General features: G+C 35.6%; 2 protein-coding genes across 3 annotated transcripts; one reads left to right on the top strand and one right to left on the bottom strand.

The window, feature by feature from the left end:
* The first annotated feature begins 600 nt into the window (after nt 1-600).
* Nucleotides 601-13,596, top strand: GluProRS (Glutamyl-prolyl-tRNA synthetase). 2 transcript variants are annotated; one of them, XM_019058542.2, is made up of 13 exons: nt 601-808; nt 1,916-2,103; nt 3,040-3,196; nt 3,920-4,190; nt 4,696-4,822; nt 5,478-5,670; nt 6,220-6,391; nt 6,704-6,937; nt 7,344-7,488; nt 8,397-11,381; nt 11,869-12,029; nt 12,458-12,601; nt 13,391-13,596. In XM_019058542.2, exons 1-13 carry the CDS (start codon nt 757-759, stop codon nt 13,548-13,550), a joined length of 4,989 nt encoding a protein of 1,662 aa, XP_018914087.2. In that variant the 5' UTR covers nt 601-756; the 3' UTR covers nt 13,551-13,596. The 2 variants fall into 2 exon arrangements, with proteins under 2 accessions (XP_018914087.2, XP_072157420.1); XM_072301319.1 differs by lacking the exon at nt 601-808 and adding an exon at nt 1,439-1,563.
* Nucleotides 13,597-14,326: 730 nt separating this feature from the next.
* Efr (ER GDP-fucose transporter) lies at nt 14,327-25,784 on the bottom strand. Its single transcript, XM_019057728.2, has 8 exons — nt 25,482-25,784; nt 24,272-24,385; nt 23,406-23,508; nt 22,278-22,409; nt 21,450-21,516; nt 20,562-20,671; nt 19,887-20,038; nt 14,327-18,402 (listed from the first exon to the last, which is right to left on the bottom strand). Exons 1-8 carry the CDS (start codon nt 25,556-25,558, stop codon nt 18,141-18,143), a joined length of 1,017 nt encoding a protein of 338 aa, XP_018913273.1. The 5' UTR covers nt 25,559-25,784; the 3' UTR covers nt 14,327-18,140.
* Nucleotide 25,785: the final 1 nt, after the last annotated feature.

Raw genomic sequence — 25,785 nt, 5'->3', positions numbered from 1 at the left:
GAGTTAAAAATTAAAGAAAATTTTGTGCAAAACGTGCACATGCACGATAGAATGTAATAACATAACAACACAAGAATAATTTTCATTCAAAAGGCGCGTTGAAAACTTTCATTTGCTAATGAATAAGATATCGCTGAATTACAGAGTTGATTAAACATTAAAATCAGACTGATGGAATTTCGAGGAATACTTGGTTTGGAAAATTTGATGTGATCGTAGCACAAGAAGAAATGAAATAATTGAGAAAGAAAGTAAGAAAGAACAAGACCGCAGCTGCAGCTACATCTACAGCCGGGGGGCCAATCAGATTTTAGTGCCAGCCGACGTCATACTTAAAAGTCCAATCACATTTGGTTTGGGTGGTTTTATCTGACGTATCTGACCCATGGCTGGAGGTGGATCAACCTTTTGTTTGAATTAATCGATTATCGTTTGAAGTAATCGATTGTATACGATTATCGATTATTTTTTATTAATCGTTTGAAGTAATCGATTAGACGATTAATCGGGGAAGACGTAATCGAGTACTAATCGTAATCGAAAGGTAACCGATTAATCGATTAATCGGTTAGTAATCGATAATCGGAACATCCCTAGGTTATGCATGTGACGTTGCTCGCTCGCTGGAATTGGATGGCCCGAAGCGTGTTTGCACTGTTTCCTCATCAGTTTTTGACGATTTTTTCAATGTATTTGTGCTCTTATCATCGCAATAAATGAAATTTGTCTCAAATTAAAGTAAGTCACCTCAACGCCATGGGGAAAAAACTGCTGCCACTTCTGGCAGATCCTCAAGACCCTCCTCTTGGTGAGTGCAGTTAATGAACCTGTAACTTTTATTTGTAATTTTTTTAAGCGACAAGTTTCTATAACTCTTATCGGAGTAGAAAAAAGGGAAGTGGTTTGCCACCGCTACTTTTTCCATCTTTCTATCGGACAAAATACAATGTTTGACACAAAAAATCAGAAGGTATCAGTTGCGCCCTCTTTTTGAATGTAGATAATAACATTTGGAGAACAGCTGTCAGCAAGATATTACTCCGTAGGGCTTTTTTTTTAATCCGCTGAACATGATGGATAGAGTTGTCTGCAGTTCAGCTTGACGTAAGGGTTGCATGTAACTGTTTGATGACCACCTCAAAAGAGTGATCCGAGCGTCTCACTGGATCAGGCTGGATCACGGCTAGAGGTGTCGTCAGCTAAGTTGAGGGTTGTTTACTTTTGGTTTGCAACCGTCCTTGCATCACCACTATCCACATGAACATCCGACTCTCACAGAAGCAAGAATACAGCTGAGATGAGTTTTTAATACTTTCCAACCTTGTATCAATTTTTAGCCACACGGAAATCACAGCCACATAAAAGTCGCTAATCATAACTGAAGACGAGGTTTTTTACAATACGATCAGGAGGCAGAAGTTTTCAAGGTGGATAGTAGGGAGCACCGCTTTGTTCAGAGGCTGAAATTTGTCGTTGGCGCTCGCAAACTGAAAGTAAACAACTGTCTACCCAGCTGACGACACCTCTGTGGACCTGGATAGAAAAGTAACTCGTTCACTAAGAGTACGTGTTCCTCTGCCGTCTGTCCAAAAAAGAAAGGCCTTATACCTTGGATTGTTTTAGGGAAGGAACTCCTTCTTTAATGTAGTTCTATGTGATTATAAGTGTGAATTATTTAAAAAAAAATTTCAAACCCTATCCAAGTAAGTATTATCATTCATGGACCTAAATCAAACACTAACTCATAATTGAGCAGAAGAGGCATTGAAGCTCTTCATACTTAGCAGAAATGTTTGATTCTACAATCTCATATATTTCATTAGACCAGACCACTGAACATGATATTTCTCATCAGGGTGTATAATTGGCCTCTACAACATTCTTAATCTTAAATTTCTTTTTGTTTTTAATTCAGGTGCTCTTGTAGTTGTAGAAATAATTTATAAATCAATGCCAGTGTTTGTTGATTGGAATGCGAAAGAAACTTCTCTCACTGTTATACCAAATGTGAAATTTACAACCGATGTTTCCATCTGCCGCTATCTGGCTAAATTCAACCAAGACTTCAAACTTTTCGGAGAGTCAGATATTGTCGGTCTTGAGGTGAGTGGGAGAACCTTAAAACTCTAATCTTATGCTTCTAGTTGACGGCTACCATCAAAAGCCACAACCTTTAAAAGATGACTGATGTATTCTATTTTAATTTCAGTGCTCTATCCTATACTCTGGTGTAATCCATTCAGTTGAACTACCAACGAACTGAAATCTGAACACAAATTGATTAAATTTGATAATTCAGATACTCATAATTGTCTATCATTCTCACAATTCTGATCTAAAATTTTGCAAAACAATGTGATATTTTCTATCTTAGGGTATTTGCTGTTAACTTTTAACAAAAAACAAGTTATGCCACAGTTTCAGCAGTTGTACTTAAGTATGATACGGGTCTATTTCTTCTTAGAATTGCTCATTTAGGTGATTTGTCATAGGTTCTTGGCATAATCAAACTCATGCTATATATAGCATCGATTGAGTATAAAAATCTCAGCAGATTTTGACCTTTTAGCCAAAAAAGGATAACAGTCTCTGTGCATAATCCCAATAAATCTTTCTCAATCAAACAATTTGCAAACTTCAGGGAAATGTTAACATGATTTTTTTGAAAAAAATGTTGGATTTGATACTACCAATATGATAGACCTGCGTATTGAGTGTGAATTTTTCTCAGAAAAATCCTACCACCATTTCTCTGAATTTTTCCATGAAATTTGGTTGAGAATGATTCATTAAACCCATGGGTCAGATTTTTTGTCCTTTTGTCAACTGAAGAGTCAAAATCTACTGAGATTTTTTTATTTAATTAACAGATGCGATTATTGCACTCCAATTTGACCCTGCCAAGAACCTAGAATAAATCATCTTAAATATAACTAGAGGATTGCCTTCTCATGGAGCGGAACTCTTGATTATCATGTAGTCAAACTGTGTATCATCACGGATTCAGATAATTAACATTATTTTTACTGTTTAATTCAGGTTGATCAGTGGCTGACATTCAGCATCGGCCCTCTTAAATGCAATGTTGAATTTCCCAGTGCCATCTCTTACTTAAATCAAGTGCTAGCCATCAGAACTTACCTTGTCGATAATAAGCTGACCGTTGCTGATATATGTGTCTGGGCTGCCCTGTATCGTAAGTAACACATCCATACAGTAATCAATTCGCCTATATTTCTGTTTGTAGTAAGGAGAAAAACCCATTGCATAATGAAATTTAGTACTTACTTGTGGAAAAGTCTGACACATTAACTTTCAAGTATCGAAGGAGGTTAAAATAAAAAAGCATTTGAGTTGGCCCTTAGAGGTGCGTTACATTGAATGGGAATAAGAAACTCAGTTAATTAAAAAATTTGATTAAACTTCTGTCAGTGTAATATGTCCACCTTTTTGTGAAAACCCAACATACTCAAAAATTTTTAGAGGACCAGAACAATTTGCACGCTTTCCTGAGTCGTATTAAAAATGCTTACTAACATTGATTCATAGTCATGGCATTAGCCTAAGAATATTGGTTCAATCCCATCTTTTTAGCTCTCTTTTATTTGAACTGATATCATTAATAACTTGAAGCCCAAGAGATAAGCCGTATATGCTGGATAATAATCAAAGATGCATAACTACACATAAACCTCACAAAATATGTATTGAAAAACGAAGGAAATGAAGAAAAATTAAAAAAAGCAATGATGAACAAACATTAAAACAAGTAGGTAAAATAACACTTTAACATCGCTCTTCAAGTGATTATCAAGGTAGGTATTACTTATGATGACTTGCAAGGAAAAATGAGTGTAAAAAATAATGTCTCATGAATTTCGCATCCTTATCAAGTGTTTGATTTGTGTCTATATCTTAGCAAACTCACAATGGAACAAACTTATAGAAGACGGAAAAGCTCCCGCCCATGTGCTCCGGTGGTATAATTTCATTAACTCTTTAGAGTGTGTGACAGCCGCAGTAGCAAGACTTCCATCATCTGATATGAGTAGCAACAAAAAGTCAAAGCCCGAGTCAGCTCCGAAGAGTCAGTCAAGCGCCTCTGAACGGAAACAGGAAGGCAAGTTTTTAAAATTACCAAATGCTGAAAAAGGGCACGTTGTTGTCAGATTCCCTCCTGAGGCCAGTGGGTAAGTTTTTTTTTTTTATTATTATTATTATTATCGATTTAAAGAAAGAGCATACCTACAATCCTCATACCTTCTAGAAGACATGATACATCATGATTGGAAATTCAATCTTTTACGTCACCATTGGAACTACTCCTCCAAATTATGTTATAAATGAACAGGAAAATCTTAAATTAAGCATACATAATGATTTTATGAATTTAAGCGAAATAGTAATTATATTTATTTGCGACCGCATGGGTGTAAAATCAGATTAGAAACTGAAGAATTTGAACTCTTCCCTAGCTGAAGAGGGCTATCCAAGTACATAATGCTCCAGGGATAGAGAGGGAAATAAAGAGAATGTTATGCCATTTATTTATTCTTTTTCAATGTTAAATTATATCAGTCTACAAAACAGAAGCATTTTGAGGGGAATCTAAAAATTTGGAATTTCGGGTTATGTATTTTATGAATGCCCCCTAATCATTCTTGCATGTCTAATAATTATGTGTTTTTTCTGCAGATACCTTCACATTGGTCATGCCAAAGCAGCTTTATTGAACCAATATTATCAACAGGAGTTTGAAGGCAAATTAATAATGAGATTTGACGACACAAATCCAGCCAAAGAGAAAGTTGATTTTGAAAAGGTCAGCAATATCTTATGTGTTTGCGTATAATAATACAAGGCAAGACCAAGCACTTGTGTTTGGTGCAAGTAGCTTATTTTTGAAGTTTGAATACTTAAACAAGTCAAAGACTTTTAACTGGCTCTCTGAATAATTAACATCTGTTAATAAGTCTGTTTTTACTTTATCAAAGGCACATCCCTTGATGATTCAAGTTATATTTAGTCAATGGAGACTAAATATTTTTTTAACTGATGATTAAAAACCCTCAATTAGTGTTAGGGTATTTTCACTTTATTTTCTCTAATACAGGTTTCTCATTCGTAAGTAAGGCTAAAGTTCAGTTATGCTACTTACAACCCCTACATTAAAGCGAATACTCAATACGCCAGATTTGCAGGTGTAGATTTGTTTGAAATTAACATAGCTGTAATTGCCACCTTGCCACTACCTCTTGTATTTTTTCTACCAAGCGTGGTAGCAATAGCAATACCATTCAGACATGCCTGACTCCAATAATAAGCTCACAACTTGCTGGTAGTATTAAAAAAAAACATTTTATTGAGGTGGCTCTTTTAAACCTAAAGCTTTGGAAGATAAATGAATCATCCATTAATGTGTCGATGTACTTCTCTGATAAATCAAATTATAATCAAAAGTTGATCTACTTTTTCAGGTCATCCTAGAAGATGTTGAAATGCTGAAAATAAAGCCTGATATTTTTACAAGAACCAGTGATCATTTTGAAAAGTTGCTGGAACTTTGCGAAAAAATGTTGCAAGAAGGGAAAGCTTATGTTGATGACACAGACCCTGAAGTGATGAAAAATGAAAGAGAGAAACGTGTAGAATCTGCCAATCGCAATAATGGTAAGAATAGCACAGGGCATTTTTCAAACATGTTTCAATCAAAAAGTGTATGCTCTTTAAACACAGAAAAAAATGAAAAATGCTGTTCAAAATGCATTATCTATCTCATGCAGTTCATAGCTGCTGTAAAACTGCTCAACAGAAATTTAGTTGTGGATTAAAGACTCAATTTATCTTCTTTTTTTTCTCTCTCATAATTGAATGGATGGAACCAAAATTAGTCTAACTGCATTCGACTCCTCCAAATTTTATCTCGTGTTTTATTTTTTTAACAGAGAACTAAACTACCTAGCACCTTATAAATTTTTGCGAATTTACCCTAGATTATGAAGAATGCCAAAATAATTAGAAGAATAATTAGTACCTACAAAATTTCAAGTCTCAATGTTGCTTACTTCTCTGTTAACAAAAGTGAAAAATCAGTGAAAAGTAGACAATTTCTGATTTAGTTAGGCTGGTTCCTGTTAAATCCGTTCAATTGAAGTGATGCCTCTTCTCATTTCACAACATCTTCCAGAAACTTTGATTTTTTCTTTTTTGTACGTTTAGATGTGGAGAAAAATATGAAAATGTGGAAAGAAATGAAAGAAGGCTCTGAATTCGGCCAAAAATGCTGTGTACGCGCCAAAATTGACATGCAGTCTGCCAATGGTTGCATGCGAGACCCAACAATGTATAGATGCAAGAATGAACCTCATCCATGTCATGGCAACAAGTACAAGTAAGTGGCCCTCTTCTCTATAAAATGCATGCTTAGAACTTTTTAAAAGTTACCTGTTTTTTACTGTGGATTTGCAAGTAGTAGCTCTGTGCAATGAGAAGCTACCACAAAATTGAGTGAAGAAAAATTAAAAATACTTTAACGGTGAAATATGGCTAAGTTGAGTTGTTTTGGGGCTGGAGAAAAACGTTGATTGAAGCAGTTTTTCAGCTTCAAAATCTAGTTTGTAAGTAATCAGCATTCTCCCGAGAGCTTTCAGAAATTAGTACACTGAAAATGAATGACATTATTTTTCTATTTTTATTTTTTCAGAGTTTACCCAACATACGATTTTGCTTGTCCTGTAGTCGATAGCATTGAAGGTGTGACTCATGCCTTGAGAACTACTGAATATCAAGATCGTGATGAGCAGTTTTATTGGTTTATCGAAGCACTTGGACTACGAAAGCCTCACATTGAAGCTTACAGTCGACTGAACATGACCCATACTGTCCTATCGAAGAGGAAACTCACCTGGTTCGTTGATAATAAAATTGTGGATGGATGGTAAGTTTCAGAGCTATTCTACTAATAAATAGTTTTCATGTGATCAGGAGTGCAAATTGTTTTTGACACAGTGATGGAGATGAAATCATAGAAGTGTCCAGAGGCTGAGTGTTCTTTGTTTTTTCGAAGGTTTTCCGATGTTCAACTCTTGTGGAATAATACAACTTTGACACCCATCCAAAAATGATCTATGAATTTTAAAAAATTTTGATCAGTGTGTTGTGTTGAATTTGGTTCGCGGAAACCCAGCAAGTTGCACAAAACTGCGGCGGGCCCTCTGGAAAATTGCAGAGGCCTAGAACAATCTACACCCCCGCATGTAAATAACTTCATTAAATGTATGAACAATTTTTAAAACAAGTATAACTGTGTCGATTTAACCTCTCAAATTTTGTCTTTTTAACAGGGATGATCCTCGAATGCCAACTGTTCGTGGTGTTCTCAGACATGGAATGACTGTTGAAGGCTTGCGACAATTCATCTTAGCGCAGGGCTCATCTCGTTCCGTTGTTTTCATGGAATGGGATAAAATTTGGGCTTTTAATAAAAAGGTTAGTAACTTTAATAGCTCAACCAATTCTTTTACGTTTAGGACCTCAAATAAGTGTTGGTGTTACTAGGTCTTCATTATGACACCCAAACAATTAACAAATACCCCCAACTTGAATAAATGAGTACTTATAGGTAAGAATAGCGGTTGCTGACATCTGCCATCTTTAGGGAAAACGCTTTTTTCGAATTCTGGAGCCCTCAAGAATGCCTGTGCTAAGTTTCAGACTTCCAGTGCAATTTTTTGGCGAGATATAAACTGAAAACCATGTTATTTGTAAAAACAGCGGATATGAGAATCCACTGTTCTCCTCGGCCGGCGCGGCAGGACACCGTGGAGATTTGAACACACTTGCGATAACTACCCGCCCACCGGCCATAGGCTGCAATTGACACTCTAATGATGCGTATCTGGACCGTCTCACCAGAATTGTTGATTTTTTAACTGATTTTATAATTTGTCCCTTACTTTTGGTGTAGAAGTTACAAACGGTTTAGTTTTTTGTTCAATGTTATTTAACGACTCAGCATTGACTTACTTTTGGTTCATTTCAATCGTTTCACCAGCCTTACCCTTCCTGAAGACTTTGTTTCATGCATAAAAAAATGTTCTCAGTAAAAATGGCGGATACCACATTTTTTTCAAATCAATGTTACTCCTTCAATTTTTCACGTACATATATCGTAAAATGAGTGTTTTTTACAAGAAGAGTTGCTCTCTATGATAATTTTTATAAGAATCCTCTCAGTTTTATTGGCGGCAAAATGCAGAGCTTTGAAAAATTCAAACGCGGTTTTCTCACAGTGTGAGAACTCAACATCCATTATTGTTACATATAAGTCCTCAAATACTGTGTAAATCGTATTTCTGATATTTAGATCTGCTATTTAAACAAGTTTATGTTTTCAGGTTATTGATCCTGTGGCCCCGCGTTACTCAGCTGTTGAAATGTCATTCACCCCAGTATTTGTCAAAGGAGTCAACAAAAGCACAGCCACCGTTGCCAAGCATCCCAAAAATCCAGATATTGGAAGTAGGAACATAGTGCTAGATTCTAAAATCATTATTGATTCTGAAGATGCCAATGCGCTTAAAGAGGCAGAAAACACAACTTTCATTGGTTGGGGGAACCTGAAAATTACCAAGATCAATAAGGAGAATGGTAATGTAACCAGTGTTGAAGCTGAACCGAATTTGGAAAATAAGGACTTCAAAAACACTTTAAAATTATCGTGGTTGGCTGAAAATGAAGAAAACACACCATGTTTGTTTGTTTATTGCGACCATTTGATGAGCAAAGCTGTCCTAGGTAAAGACGAGGATTTCAAAGATTTCATCAATACGAATTCTAAGGTCGTCAAAGCTATGATCGGAGACCCAGACCTCAAAACGTTGAAAAAATCTGACATTATTCAAATTCAAAGGAAAGGATTTTTCATTTGTGATGAGCCTTACAAATCAGCATCAGCCAACAATGCAGTGGAGTCTCCTGTGGTCCTCATGTACATACCTGATGGGCATTCCAAACCGATGGCAACCAGTGGTATTCAAAAGCCTGACCCAGCAACCAACAAAGCGAAAGAAACGCAATCTAAGTCGGCTAAAAATTCAAGCAGTAAAAAAGACTCAACCTCTGCACCTGAAAAAATTTTGGAGCTGATTCAAGAACAAGGTGATAAAATCCGAAAACTGAAAGGAGACAAAGCAGATAAGACAGTCATAACAGCGGAGGTTCAGGTGCTTTTAGGGTTGAAAGAAGATTTCAAGAAAGCTACCGGCTTGGAATGGAAGCCTGGCATAACCTTAGAGCCTGCAAGTTGTCCTGCAAAGACATCCACCACCAGTGATGCCGGTGCTCCAGAAGAAATTTTAGAGAAAATCCAAGTTCAAGGCGATAAGATTCGCATACTGAAAGCTGACAAAGCAGACAAGGCAGCCATTACAGCCGAAGTTCAAATTCTCCTAGGCTTGAAAGAAGAGTTCAAGAAGGCAACAGGATTAGAATGGAAACCTGGTATAACCTTGGGACCTGCAAGCTGTCCTGCAAAGCCATCCTCCACCAGTGATGCTAATACTCCAGAAGCAATTTTAGAGAAAATCCAAGTCCAAGGCGATAAGATTCGCCAACTGAAAGCTGACAAAGCAGATAAGTCAGTCATTACTGCTGAAGTTCAAACTCTTCTAGGCTTGAAAGAAGAGTTCAAGAAAGTGACTGGATCAGAATGGAAGCCGGGCATAACCCTTGAAACTAAAAGCTGTCAGGCAAAAACATCCAGTACCAGTGATGCCAATACTCCAGAAGCAATTTTAGAGAAAATTCAAGTTCAAGGCGATAAGATTCGTCAACTAAAAGCTGACAAAGCAGATAAGTCAGTCATTACAGCTGAAGTTCAAACTCTTCTAGGCTTAAAAGAAGAATTCAAGAAAACAACAGGATTAGAATGGAAACCTGGTATAACCTTGGGACCTGCAAGCTGTCCTGCAAAGCCATCCACCACCAGTGATGCTAATACTCCAGAAGCAATCTTAGAGAAAATCCAAGTCCAAGGCGATAAGATTCGCCAACTAAAGGCTGACAAAGCAGATAAAGCAGTCATTACAGCTGAAGTTCAAACTCTCCTAGGCTTGAAAGAAGAGTTCAAGAAGGCAACAGGATTAGAATGGAAACCAGGTATAACACTCAGTGCTTCAGGGAATCAAACTGGGACACAAGGCGCAGCACCTGTCAAACCAGCGCAGACTTCAGCGAAAGAGAAGAAAGAAAAACCAGCCAAAGGGAAACCCGTGAAGGAAAAGACTCCTCCAGCAGCAGTTAGTGATTCCAAAAATGCTGCTCTGAAGAAGCAGACAAGGCTTGGTCTGGAAGCAAGAAAAGAGGATAATTTGGCAGATTGGTACTCGCAAATTATAACCAAGGGTGAATTGATCGAGTACTACGATGTAAGTGGCTGTTACATTCTAAGGCCCAATGCATTCGCAATCTGGGAAGTCATTCAATCGTGGCTGGATAAAGAGTTGAAAAAGTTAGGAGTGAAAAATTGTTACTTCCCAATTTTCGTTTCAAAGGCTGTGTTAGAAAAAGAAAAGGATCACATCAGTGATTTTGCACCAGAGGTTGCTTGGGTCACAAAATCTGGCAGCTCAGATATGGCGGAGCCGATTGCTATCCGACCAACTAGTGAGACAGTCATGTATCCAGCCTATGCCAAGTGGATTCAGTCCCACAGAGATCTTCCTATCAAGCTTAATCAATGGAATAATGTGGTCAGGTGGGAATTCAAGCATCCCCAACCATTTATTCGAACCAGAGAATTTCTTTGGCAGGAAGGGCACTCGGCCTATGCGTCACGCGCAGATGCTGAGGAAGAGGTGCTTCAAATCCTTGGTCTTTATGAGAAAATCTACTCTGATTTGCTTGCCATACCTGTAGTTAGAGGTAAGAAAACGAACAAAGAGAAATTTGCCGGTGGTGATTACACTACGACTGTAGAGGCATTTGTCTCGGCAAGTGGAAGGGCTGTTCAAGGAGCAACTTCACATTTCCTCGGACAGAACTTTTCAAAAATGTTCGAGATCATCTATGAAGACCCTGAAACTCAAGAGAAGAAATTCGTATTCCAGAATTCCTGGGGTATCACAACTAGAACAATAGGTGTCATGATCATGGTTCACGGAGATAATCAAGGTCTCGTGATTCCTCCAAGAGTAGCATCTGTACAGGTAGTTATAGTGCCATGTGGAATCTCAGCATCGATGAAAGACGATGAGAAGAAAGAGCTTTACAAGTCTTGTTCGGATCTGGCCTCTCAGTTACAAGAAAGCGGAGTCAAAGTAGAAAGCGACTTCCGAGAAAACTATTCTCCTGGATGGAAATTCAATTCTTGGGAGTTGAAGGTAATTCGACCAAAATATCCCTATGGTATCTTTTTTTCAGCAGAATAATACACTTCATCACTTAATTCTATACAGCAAATTTTTGCAAATACTCTTTAATGAGTGCAGAGTCCTGAAATGAATAAACTTTCCCCTCAAAAAATCAGCGGATGGGCCAGGACTCCTGTCTTTCTAATAACGCCCAAATAGTAGTTCTATATAGCAGCCGTTGATCAAAGCTATAAGGAAAAGACGAAGGCTAAAATATTGTACTAGTTAGTAGTTACTTATCAAAGTGAGGGAAAAGTAACAAAATGTAAATGACTGTTAAAAAAAAAACACTATAGGAGTGAAATAGAACATTACCGCTCCAAATTGAAAATAAGACCATTCTGCTCGTCAGTCTCTTTGAATTTGAATAGCTAACGTCAATATCAACACAAAATAAAATAAAACTCTATGAGAAATGTGAGCTGAATTTATTTTGATGTTTCCGTTTTTATTTCAGGGTGTGCCAGTGCGAGTTGAACTAGGTCCCAAAGACATGAAGAATAATCAATTCGTTGCTGTTAGAAGAGATACTAATGAAAAGATAGTATTTTCAAGAAGTAAAGCTGTAGAAGATGTTAAAACCTTATTAGACACGATACAGTCTTCCATGCTACAGAGGTAAGTGTTTCTGCCGTACTATGTACGTAGCTTTGAAGTCTTGTAATCAGGGTTGTATTTATTTCATACTTTTACTTCTAAAGTACCCTAAAACACATTACTCAGGGGACCCAGTAAATAAATGGATCGCATTTAGCAGAAAGGGAGCCAGCGTGATTAGTGTTGTAAAAATGAAATAATTGTGTAAATTTAAATATTGTACACAGATTAGGTATTTTTAAAAGAAAAGAAGTTGCATGGTTTTGAAAACCCTGCAATTGCGCTGGTTCCTTTTTGCTAAATACGATCCAAATAAAGACTATGAATGCGACGCCTTATCTTACAATGATGGATTAAGTTTTATTTAATTTTGTGTGGACGTCTTCTGTAGAATATTACATCGTACAATACTTTATTATCATTCTCTAACCAATGCTTTTTTCCAACAGGGCTAAAGACGATCTGAATAGTCACATCAAACTGTGCAAGGACTGGGCTAATTTCTGTTCCTACCTTGACGGCAAAAATATTATCCTTTCACCATTCTGTGGAGAGATTTCGTGTGAAGACAAAATTAAAGAGTCTAGTGCAAGGTAAGCTTTTAAAAATAGATGACTGGAAGAAAATACTATGATTCAATTTTAATTTTGTATCCTAGCATTAATTTCTCATAGAGAGCAAACATTTTATCAAATATTTTCGGAGGTCTAGAACATCAAGTATACACAGCCACTCGGAAAAGTCAAGGATTTTAGCAAGTAGTGTGTGGACTCAGTCACTTCGGCTGGTGCCATCTGAAAGAGTGCAAACAACTTTTAAGTGCTTTTTTCCATGATTTTAATCACTATTAGCGGAAATTTCGTCTAAAGTTAGTTGAGGAATTTTTGTCTAAAAATCATATTACCTGTAAGCCATACAGACCTCTACCAAAGTATGTAAATCATGCACAGGTACTGGCACTCATTTGCGCATAGTTGTTATTTAACTCAACAGGACGCTGAATCGCGCTAAGGATGCCAGAGTGTGCAAACCGGCAAAAATCGTCCACAAAAAAAAACTACGCGCAACTCGCAATAAGAGAAACAATACTTCTATGTTATTTATATTCTTGAACTTTCATTGTGCAGTTCTCAGAAATTCACTGCCCATCAGAGAAGCAGTCAAAAGCTTATCTTCTATTGCCTAATTGGATTGGAATATAACCAACCTACTTTGTATTTGCAAGCACCATTCTCACATTGTGTTGAAGATGAGTGGCAAAAATTATTAATATCGCAGTAATAAAATATTATGATGAAGACTTGAAAAATCAATTTGAGATTGCTCAATTCCTTAAGTGAGTTAAATTGATTCTAATATTTTTGGTGTATTTTTATTTGCAGAGATGATACTGAAGTTGCTGGTGCCCCTGCAATGGGTGCAAAAAGTTTATGTATTCCATTCGATCAACCAAAAGAGGGAATATCAGCAACTGATAAATGCATCAATCCGTCTTGCAGCAACAAGCCTCAATTTTATACTTTGTTTGGTCGTAGCTATTAATTTTTAACAATTTTTTATTTACTGAATAAATAAATGTGAAACTCAAGTGTTCCCATGTTCTTTACATCACATCAAATCCTTCAGTTATCAAACTGGACCTTTTTTTATTTTATTTTGGGAAATTTTCTGCTTCTCTTTCTTTTCTCTCATGGAACAATGACAATGAGAATGAAATTTGTAAGTTCAAGTTTCAGTATCTGAAGGCTTGTATGCGCAGAGCCGCAGAAAACGCCAGATTGATATCTTCCAAGTTTGTGTGGTTTGAATTTATTAGAAACCTCAAGTTATTTTAAAAGATGATGTTTATAAATTATTGAAAGATGATACTGCATATACGAGTAAATGTTACAGAGAAATCTTTTGCAGGAGGAAAAAGTAAGGGTAGCTCTTGTGAAAAACACAGTTGAGCGCATCTAGTTTTGGTAGAGAAAAATGGAAACTGTTATTTAGACAAATTTTGACTGCTTTGCTTCATTGGCATTAAGTCTAAAGTGCACTGATTTTGTTTTCTATTTCTTATTTTGTGAAGGAAACTGTTGAGTCTGTTCTTTGACCCCCCACAAATTGTAAATGCCTCCATAAAATGATATTTTATGTAGAAGCAAATACAATGAGAAAGCAAAAGAACTTTCTGCAACCTCCAGTTGGGTAAAAGGTAAGAATTTATCTCTGATGAAAAATCAGCCAGAGGCTGGAACTGATAAAGGCACGTTTTTAGATAAAGCATTGTTTTTACTCATGAAGAAAGGAGAGAGGGAAAAGAAAAAGACATTCAATTTAAATTTATACTAAAAAATTGTATTTAAAAATATAACAACATGATCATTTAACTTCTGATCAGAACTTTTGGTAAATACCCGCAACCGGCAACGTTACCTGGGTACTCTCATGAAGATAAGAGATAAAATAGCCATGATGGAAAAAAAAAATTATAAATATGATTGGAATTACTGGTTCTGTAAACTATTTTACTAATTGTACTTTCACTAAACATCATATCTTGCTTATTTTCTTTGGCATGTTTAGGCAAACTACATCAGCAGAATTTACTACACATTTTCACAGCATTTTCGACAAAATTTTCATTTTCACCCAAAAGGTTGCATTCAATCTTATTCTTTAGAAGATGGAGGTAGAATTTCTTTTACATCAAAGGTGACCCAACCAGGAATATATTTGGGTCATAGGCAAAAACCTAACAATATTTTGTTGAGACGTAAAATGAATCAGCGAGAAAAAGATAATTTTTATTTGACTTTTTCTTCTTACATAAAATGATTTCTAGACGTCATCATGAAAAGCATTCTTCAATAAGCAAGGTGTGAAGGATAGGAGATCATTGGTAGAAAAATGTTCTACTGATGCAAAGTCTGAAGAAATAAAATTTAAAAGACTGATATGATGTACCTATGCATGAAAATATTTCTTTAAAAACTGGATTATGCTGATAATTTTATCACAAAAGGCTGGGGGCAATTTGTTGTACCTAACAACTCAGTCAGACTATCTTAAACAAAAATTATATTAACACCAGAGTGAAGGCAAACTTTGCCTTTCAAAAACATAACACTACTTTAACCCAAACCAAAAGTATTCATGAGTACATAAATCTTCTCTCTAAAATTTCTGATCATAAAGACTTTTGAACAAAATTTAATCAGAAAGTAGTAAGTGAGGAGTATAAACAAAATTATAAAGGAGTACTAAACAAAGTCACTGCATGAGATCGTTCTTGGACAATTATTATTTTAAATGAAAGGATAAACTTGGCATTTTATTTTGATACATTTTCATTGAAATTCCCAAACAGCGTATCTTGGTTTGCTGTGTTGGAGACTTCCTGCCATTCTTCATGATTACAGTAAAACAACATTATTTCTTGAAAATTTTCCCAAATTTCCCCCTGTGTGAAGAATATTCCGTGAAAATTTGAAGAGTAATTTTGATGTCATCTCCTTTTGAAAAATGAAATGGAAGAGGAGATTTTTAAAAACCGAAAAGGAGATACATTGTTTGGGATGTTCAAAGAAGAAATGGTGAAAACAAGTTTCGAATATGATTGGTAGTGACAAACTTTCAGCAGCTGAACAAATCAGAGTGCCGTGTTCTGCACTGCTCATTACAATGTGAACCTAGGCAGAATAAGGCACATTACTCGTTTGCAGTGTCTAAAAATTTCCGCCTCTATGTTATGTTTTTAAAGGAGAACAAACTGACATCATTTCTTGAAGTTTTCGCAGAATTTTCTTTGTAGAGACAAGAAAAATTACGGCAATCTCAAAGAATTGCTGTTGAGTGGTTTTCCGTTAAAAAAATACAGTATGACAGGAAGTCTGCGACGTCACAAACCGAGTTATGTGATTGCTGACTTACACCGTCGATATTCACATTCCCATGCTAAAATAATTATTCTCTGTAGAGAAATAGAGACATCGTACTCCTGCAATTTTGTTCAACATAGATGGTCAATGTCAGAAAAAAGGGAGTATCAATTGAGTAACGTTGACATGGAGAGTGACTATGCTTAAAGGATGAATGTAACGTATACAAATTGAAATTAATCATTTTTGGAGGGAGCAAGAAAAAATAGTGAGCATGTCTTCACAACCAAAATTTGCTAAACAACAAGTTTCTTTATAAATGTTTTCCACAAGGTTAGAAATCAAGTTGATGGACGTAATGCTGATGGATTATTTTTTCGCATAATATAAAACTATGATTCATGATTATTCATTACGTAGCTTGATAAAGGTAGAGGGAATTCTAACTTTAAATACAACTAGTTAGAGGTCAGCTGAATAAAATGATCTAACAGACTGTGCCATAAAATTATAGAAAGAAATAGAAATAAAAAAATGCTTATGGGTTGGGACGGATGACCGTTTTAAAACATACGTATTTATGGGAGTGACAAAATATTTGAATTGGTTAGCCCTTAACAGATCCAGAGCCATAAGTCATATACTAAAGCACCTGCTCGTAAACTTCAACTTAATTTAGCTGGAAATATTAGGATTAAACTAATTTTAAAAACTTATGTCAAAACTTAAAAGGAATCGGGCTGAGTATCTGTACAGCGAATTAGCTCCATAATACAAAGACATCTGTCTTTTTCACTCGTCAAGCTGACTAGTTTGCTTTACACTTTGATTAGGCATAATAGACTAAGGAAAAACTGACCTGGCCCTAGTAATGACAATTATAAAAAAAAAAACTTCTAAAACTCGTAAACTTTAAAAAGACAACTCTGACAAATACTGTTGGATTGTTTGTTTTAGGAAATCTTTTTGAATTTTTTTTTTTTTTTTTTTGGTAAAATTTGCAAAAGGAAGGTAATCATAGTGTTAACCTTTAAAAAATCAATGGTAGTTTTTCAAAACTAAAATGTTTGAAGAAATGTTAGAAACTCTTGAAAAATGAGTAATTATTATTTTGGACTTTATTACATAGATTTCGCATAGAGTTAAATTTTATTTAAAAAAAGAGTCGAGCACGGTTTCCTAAAGTTAGCATTGGGGAAATTTAATTAAAGAGCTTTTGAAAATTGCTTTTTTAAGGTCATTGCTTCTGGAGGACCTTCATATAAGCATATGTGAGTTCTAAAAATTACTTACTTATTAACCGTTCTAAGAAACCATGAAAATATACAAAAAAATTGTGAATATCTGCTTTAAGATCCGCTCACCCTCACATCAATCAGTTTTTCATCATTCTATTATTGACAATTAGAAATATTATAGAATATAATAAATTTATAAGAGACTATTGAGGTATAATAAGTAGGTGCCATCACAGTATTTTCGAAACTTTTCTCCATCACCGTCTGCCTAAAATAAATATTTCACAATTTCCTATATTAGAGAAGAAAAAAGAAGAAGAAAACCAAAAAAAGAAAGCAGTGGACAAAATGTCCAATCAAAAGTAAAGAGACACTTTCCTTGCGAAAGAGAATAAGAAGACCATCACCATGAATAATATCCTTAATTGTTTTCTTTGGAGCTCCTCTAACTACCCTCAGGACAAACAGATATTAGCCGGTTGACACAGAAAAAAAAGCAAAATGCACAAATGGCAATATTGTAATTACAGAGCATTCGTAGATGACTGTAAATTTTTTTTCTTGGCATTGCGAACATTCTAGGAAAGATGCTTAAATCTAAACATTGTCTCCCTAGGACGTTGTCCAGTTAGGTCCAACAAAATGAGTAGACAATCATACTTGCACCAATTACAGTTTCAAAAAATTATTTTGGTGGTTACCCTGAAATTCGAGAGGTTAAAAATAGTCAACCTAAGACAATGGACAGAAAATGAGCGGACAGACATTGGATGAATTCTTAGATGCAAATCACCTCAGTTCATTGCCGAATTAATAAATAAAAAATTGGGATTCATCTCTTCTCTCTAAAACCTCATATCATCTCCTATCATTAGAAGCGGAGAGGAAAATAAATGAGGCACTTAAGATCGGTAACAATTTACAAGAGCAATTAATCATGCTTAAATAAATAGCTTAATATAGTATGGGTACTTTTTGGTTCTGCATTGAAATTTGTTCTAACGTGGTTCAAATTAATAAAAACTGAAGGGTTACTCTTTCTTTTTGATCTTTTTCTCTTTCAGGTCATCTACTGGGGCTATTGATTGCTTCAATTTGTGAGGAACTTCAGTGAATATCAAAGTGCCAGCAAAAACAAGGATTGTTCCAACCCAATGATAAATAGTGAACGGATTCTTAAAATAGACTATACTAAAAATTAAACTTGTGAATTTGCGCAGAGTAACAACTAATGTTACAGTTAAAGATGAGCATTCAGTGGTTAAATAATATACTGATGCAATACACAAGTACCTGAAAATGCTTATTAAGGAAAAAATAATTAGTTGATAAAAACATGACTGCTAATTGGTGAGCGTACATTACTTAAATTGATGAAGAGACTAATTTTTTGTAAGTTGTGAATTTCTGTAAGGAACCAAGTATGAACTGAGCATTTAAAATGTTTCTGAACCACTGTCTCCCACGACATTGCATTCATTATAAAGGTTCCAGAACTTCTTAATGTTTTCTCATTTTCATTTTTCCTTGTGATAAAAGTTTGACTTATAATTCATTCAGCATCCCAGGGTGCAGAGAAGATAGGATTGTAGGTTATGGTTAATGAAGACGAAGAGCATCAGTCTTTCACTGAGAATTTTCAGGGATTTTCTCAAACTTTTCCATGCTTTTTTGAAGCTTACACTTCATTTAGCCATTATCGTTGCGCCACGCAACAAAATTTGGTGCATTTTGCCACACTTATTTTTCTTGTTTCATTTCTTTGCAGCACCTATATACCTATAATCTGTAGCTAAATGCATGTGGCGCCACACGCTGTAGCTAGGCGAACAGATATCAAGGCTTTATCACCGAACCAACCTGAATTCAATGCCTATGAGGTTTTACTGTATTGAAAAAGGCCAAAATGAACTACGCAGCCATGTTCATCCAAGCACCTATGCCATTCATCTCTCCTCCCAGTCAATTTATTCTGTAAAGGAAAGGGGGAGGGCCTGTGATATACGGCAAATTATTTTTAATTCATCCACAATGTCACATTTCATTCCTCAACTGCTACTTATACCTCTCACTACCACAATTAAAGAGTGTTTTGTTGATAGTCGAATCAAAAAAGCAGGGTAGGCCATCGGCAAAGGACATTTGACACCAACTTCTGCGACTTCAAAATTGGGCCCCTTTGGTTTTCTTTGAGCTAATTGTGAGTGCTGACTTCCATCTCAACTTTTGCTATTCCAAGTCCTAAGTGCTGTACCTTCATAAGTAACTTTCTGCCAATAAATGCATTAGAAAAATTCTTTTTCGATAGATTTTATGGGAAGCACCCTAAGGTATTTCTTCAAAATTAGAATAGAAAGATTAGATGGAGTCAATAATGTAAACGTTTTTAGTTGCAAAATTAATAAAAATCAACCAAATAGATTTCTGGAATAACTCAAGAAAGAAAGAAAAATGAATTAAATCACAGAAACTTAGGGCGATTTTGATCAAGTTTAACAAAAACGCATCAAATCGCATTTCAGAGAGAAAAGATTAGTTTGAAGTTCGTAGTTTTTAACTAAACCTATAGCAAATTTTCACCTGGCAAAAATTCAAAGTGAAAAAGTAAATTGATTAACGTAAAATAGTTGTTGAACTTTATCCCTATTATGGAGTTTTAAGAAGGATTAAAACTTTGAATTTCTTTTTTTCTGTTCAAACTTGATTCAACTTGGTGTGTTCCTGTTAAAATCGGTCCAACTGTAGAAGAGAAAAATTGAGGAGAATAAAAAGGATACTGTGACACGACATTTCCTAGGAGCCACAAGATTGAACTTGGCATTGATATTCCAAGGCCTGGAACCACCATTTGAGGACTATTCAGGGCTATTAACCAGTGCTCCCAAATATTTCGATACAAGAGGGCAAATGCGGGCAATGGTATTAAATGCTGAAAAAAGAAACAAACTAAATTAGGGCACTGATCAACAACCATCCGTAACAATACATAAAGATATTTTTGTAGCAATAAATGTAAAGTAGTGTTTTCACCATCCAAATTAGTTGATCAAAATTTTAAGTTTTAGGCACAAACTTTCTTGCTGCAGCATTCGCTCAAAGAGAGGATAATGAAGTACGTCATTTCTAAAAGATGTGCACTGGAGATTCTTCATAGTTTTTGTGTGTTTCCTGTCCAATGGTTTATTGAATTATTGAATATCTTTTTTGTTATGAATTTATTCGTATTAAAAATAAATTAGAAAAATAGTTGAAGATGAAATATATCAAAAGCACTTTGTAAGAAGTTGGGGAAAAAGAGTAATGTTATGTAGGTAGTTTTAAGATCGATAAATTTAAAATTATCCATGAATAAATTGAGGGCCACGATAAAAGAAATGAGCACTTTACAGATAGATGAGCCAGAAGAAATGAATTGGCTTGCTCAATTCTAAGATTAAGAGGGTGAAACTTACAGTATAGTATAGCGCTTCAAAGGGATGCTTTCCATATTTTTTGTACATCACTTCTTGATAGATACCCATTCTAGCGGAGACAAATAAAGCTCCAGTTAAAAGGAGGATACCTGAAGGAAAATTAAACACAGATAGGTAAATATCATTAGATAAAAAGGAGTTTTCCCGCAGGTTGGTTACAGCGTTGGTTGCTGATGACAGAGAGCACTCAACAAACTTATTTTTGGCATAGCGTCAGGCTAAGTTACCTGAAAGTTGAACATCTAAACATAAATTGAAAAATATGTTCATTTGAAAGTTGTGATCCTGTAACTACACCATGCACATCGGAAACAGGTTTGATTCAGCAGTCTCATGACCTCTAGTTCCAATTTAAAGAGGAGCAGGAGCATGTTTCGGGTATGTGTCCGTCGCAGGAGACTGACAGCACCCATATGTCTTAGGTATTTTTGCAAAGAAGATAGCCCACTGATCACATACCTCCATGACCACTTTGTCTTGTCTTATCCACCAGATGAACACAAACATTTCGACAAACTGCCTGCTGTTGGCAAAGATGTAATGTTAATGTCTTCGTCTACATGAATATGTTTGCAGCAAAGTATCACGAGAGAGGTTTGAGAGAATGTAAATGCCAAAATAATGAAATGAACGCATGCAAATTCAATGCCTGGAGAAAATTCATGAAACCACTAATGTAGTCTACATAAGCTTTTTGCGACACAGATCAGACTTTGAATTCCATTGAAACCTCTTAAAATGCTAAGTAGAATATTTGATAAATATTTTATGTGATAACCCATATTCAGACGGGTGATAAAACGAGCAGAATTATGAAAATTCTGCTGCTCACGAAAAGCAAAATAGTTGTAGGTATTCGCCTCTTACCTACAACCCACCAAAAGAAACCCTCAATATCTTGAGCAGTGTCCAAACTTTCAGCGACTGGTTTTTTCTGAAATTAGAAATATATAAAAGACATTAGTGACTATAGAAGTTAAGAAAAGTATTCAAACAATTTGATAGCATTTTCCTTTGCTTCATGATTCACATTTCAATCTCAGGAGGCTTCAATCAGGGGGCTGGTTGCAATGCTTGATTTCTTTTGCTAGAAATCATATGTTAGTAAAAAAATCCTTCCATTACCACAAGTGTAGTGTCTCGATCCAGCAATTTTGCCAATACTCAGCAACCTTCAATCAGGAGTATTCACAATTCTAGCTCCATCTATTGGGGAAACTCTGAATTACAACTTAAGACACTTCCTGACAGAGTGCAACAGATTTGCTTCAATAAAAAACCAATTTCTGTAAAGCATGCAGAATCTGGCCTGGTAATGAAAGAGTTAATGATCATATTGGTATTTTATGATTTCAAGATTTTATAATAGCGCCATTGTTCTTTTCATAAAATTTTCCGTTTAAATCCGTTATCAATTTGCAAATCCCCGCACCTTGCAACAGGCCCCTGCTGATCATCAAAATCAGAGAACTTGTGTCCATTCACATATTTTTCTATTATTTTACTTTTCCTACTCCATAAAGTTCTCTAGAGAAGTTAGAAATAGTCCTTTGATATTGAACCACATTAATTAACTTTTCAAAGTTTAAATTTTACAGTAGTACGGCTGATTTTAGATAAGCATGAAGAAATAAAAAATAACACAAGAAGACTTTCAAGGTGTCTCAGAATCCATAAAATTGAAAATCCTCTTACCACATCTTGACTAGATACAATGGTGCATAGTATTATTCCAAGTGTAATCAATGATACAGAGAGATATTTTTCCAATGTATAAGTTTTCTTCAATATTATAATACCCATGATGAGGTTAGAAATCAAAGATCCCTGGAACATTACAACGACAATAATTAGCAAAATAAAACTTGCAATCAAAACTACATTAAGAAAATTTGAATTTGTGAGGAATACTTTTTCTAAAAGTACGGTGTCAATGTTACTTCAAACTTTCAAAAAATATCATTTTTAAAATGATAAATAAAAAATCTCGATTGATTGTAAGAAAAAAAAATTGATAATTTTTTTCGGAATAAATGAAGAGAGGAAAATTTCCAAGGAGCATTTGCTGATGCTTGTCTTTCTAGGTACATATAATGTTGACATATACTTCAGGCTCATTTATTTCAGAATTTTTTTCAGGATAGGACAAAAATCAACCTTAAAAGAAATGATGTCATTTAAAACATATCAAGTCACTTTATGCCCAAGAATACTGTCATTTAGTTCAATTACTGATAAGTAAGTGTGGCGAAATGTCTTTCTTCAACTGATCATGCAGAATTCGGAAAAAGAAGCAAAAAAGGCCGTAAAGAGAAGGGGAACAAGGAAAGAGAAATCGCCAAAAATGAACGACTTTCTTTAAAGTTGCTAAGATAATCTTAGAACTACACTTTTCATCTATTAGGATTGGCAGATGTAAAAGCCACTTTCACAACTCTCATCGGCCCTTTGCAACACCCGATCATGACAGTCTTCTCCTTCAGTGCTTTCAAGAGTTGGCACCCCCTTATTTCCTACTCCACTCTCTGACACCACCCTTTTACTGACTGTCTCCTTTTAAAAGAAAAATTTTTAGCAGCCTTCCTTCTGTCATTTCTATCATTCAAAATCAAGTCACTTTGAGAAAGTATCCTATCTTGATCAAACTAAATGACATGATTTGTCACTTACATGATCTTCAAAAATAAAAAGAAGAGGTGAAAAAGTTGTTGATTATTTATACCTTCAATACTTTGAAAAGTTAACTACTAGTATTTTGGAAGGAGTTCAAAATGAAAATCTATTTTTTTTACATCTTAAAAAGTAGGAAGATAATGTACTCACTGAACGGAAAATCATGTGTAGTGGCATGGCAATATTAAAGTCAAAGGCATAGTTATTACAAACACTAACAAAGAAGAACATTCCTACTAAGACCATGTAGTCCCTGAAAATAAAAAAAAGTTGAAATTTAAAGGTCTGAAATTCAAAAGCAATAATGTAAGTACATATATCAAAGTTTTTAAAAAAGGGGAAAATTTAAATTTTCTGACTTTGATGTGAACTATAAACGTTAAATTTTCACTCAAAGATTTTTTTACCTTTCAACATACTGCGCATTAACATTTCAAGAGAAAACATGTCTTGCGATGCTCTGATTCTTCTCCCGATTGGATCATCAGCGTGATCAGGACATTCTTTTGTGCCTTCTCATGAAAAATAAACTTTTCAAGCCTAAGAATGGTGGAAAAAGTGTATACTCATAACACCATAAACAAGCTTGTAATGTACAAGTTGGACATGTCAATTGGAGGCTGGTCGATGCTTTGATGCAAACCTGCCCTCCTTCTACAGTAAAAAGTATGAGCCCATCTCTGGGTTGTGGAGACTGAATTCCAGAATTTTCGGGGGTAAAAACATTTCGGACAGTCTCCTTACATTTTCAGATGGCAAAGTTTCAAATTATGAAATTTTTTACACCTGATGAGCCCCTTAGAGGTCAACATCTTACTGGTTATTGTGCCAATACTTACGTCAGACTTTAAAAGAGCTTCTTAAAGTACCTACTCAAATTTCTTACATCAAAAAGAAAGCCAAATTCTTGAGCTCATTGAAAATATTCCATTTAAAAAAAAGATATCTGTCGCTGGTAATAGGTTTTAGAGATATCTAAGACTAGGCTATTGTATAATCCTCTAACAGCTGCTTACATTAATTTTATCTTTGGCTCCACAGTGCCAAACTTTGATGTGAACATAAACCCCTGTAAGGCTATGAACAGGAACTGTGAAAATGTGACCAGATTACCATTGCCGGGATCATTCCTAAAAACAAACAAATCCAAAGATTAATTCAACTAAATACTACTGTTACTGCTGTTAAAATGAATTGTCAAGATCGGATAAGTATCATGCCACACAGATAAAACATGACATTGGTATACTTAGCCTCTCTTATAGTGCTTCACCTGCCTTTGAAGTAAGATACACCTCCTTCCTGTTCCTTGACAAGGTCACAACACAACACACCTTTAGTGCTCAAGGTCTCCTGGTGATAATGCCTTAAGGCACTGGCAATTACTCAGCTGGTGATACGGCATTATCCATAGATAATTACACCCTTTCTCGGCTTGTAATTGTACCTTGTTCTCAACTTACTGGCGCCCTCGCCAAATAAATTTGTACACTTTTGTAGTGCGACTGGAGATCAGCTGTCTTCAGTTTAGCATTAAAAGTAAATGGGAGAATCAAGATCATGGATTTTCTAGCGCACTCTAAAAGTGCAAAAACTGATTTATTGTGGACTCTGCAGATCAGGATGATACTCATCGAAGGCAAAGGTACAAGTAATTGATCTCATTAAATTGCCCATCTAGTTGCCCAATGGTCCCAGCAGGGCGGTGTAAACTATGAGCTGATGCTCGATCCTCTATACGTTATGCCGTAGGTAACCGGAGATTATTACCAATTCAGTTGCTTGGTAATCCAAGGAGTTCGCTAGTCCGTTAGGTTGCTGACAATTTCTTCGTGTGGATGTTTGTTATGACGCTGCATCATCTGAGCGATGCGCAAGATGGTCTTGAAGTGATCGTATTATTGTCATTTTATTTTACCTCATCTTACAATTTTCAGGGTTATATCTTCCTGAGAATAACAACGTATCTGGCTGCAAAAAAGAGGCGATGAGAAGTTACTTCTACTTCTAATGAATGCTTTAGACGCTCAAGAGGTCATTGTCAAAGATCCTGCAGCTACTGTGACAGAAGAGTTAGCGGCAAATTTTACTGTTTTTGTTGAGAGTGTGTTTCGCAGCAACAAACCTGGGTATTGTTGCACTCTACACTACGAGGAAGGTGATTAAACTTGACGCAGAGCAAGACTGAGGAAAATAAATTGCAGAGGTGATGAATGAAAAACTTACTTCACTAAATATTCCAAAAAGACAACATTGCTGCAACACCCAATAAAGACGGATGAAATTGCTAGGGCAACCCCCATCGAGAAGGGATGATGGTAACTTAAAAACAGGAGACCCAAGTATGAACACGTTGAACTTCACGTCAGTATTTAGAGCTTCGAGGTGCAATCTCATAAGTGCAGGAAAAACGGGTGAGTAGAAATACGTAAGCTACAAAAATAGTCAGTGAAAATACGGGTACTTGTGACAGCGGCGATAAGGTTGACATACGACAAGTTACTGATGAAAGCTCTTCGTTACTGATAAC

This window comes from Bemisia tabaci, chromosome 6 (assembly GCF_918797505.1).
Source record: "Bemisia tabaci chromosome 6, PGI_BMITA_v3".
NCBI lineage: Eukaryota > Metazoa > Arthropoda > Insecta > Hemiptera > Aleyrodidae > Bemisia > Bemisia tabaci.
The sequence above is the reverse complement of the archived record's forward strand: the minus strand, read 5'-3'. Positions and strand labels throughout refer to the sequence as shown.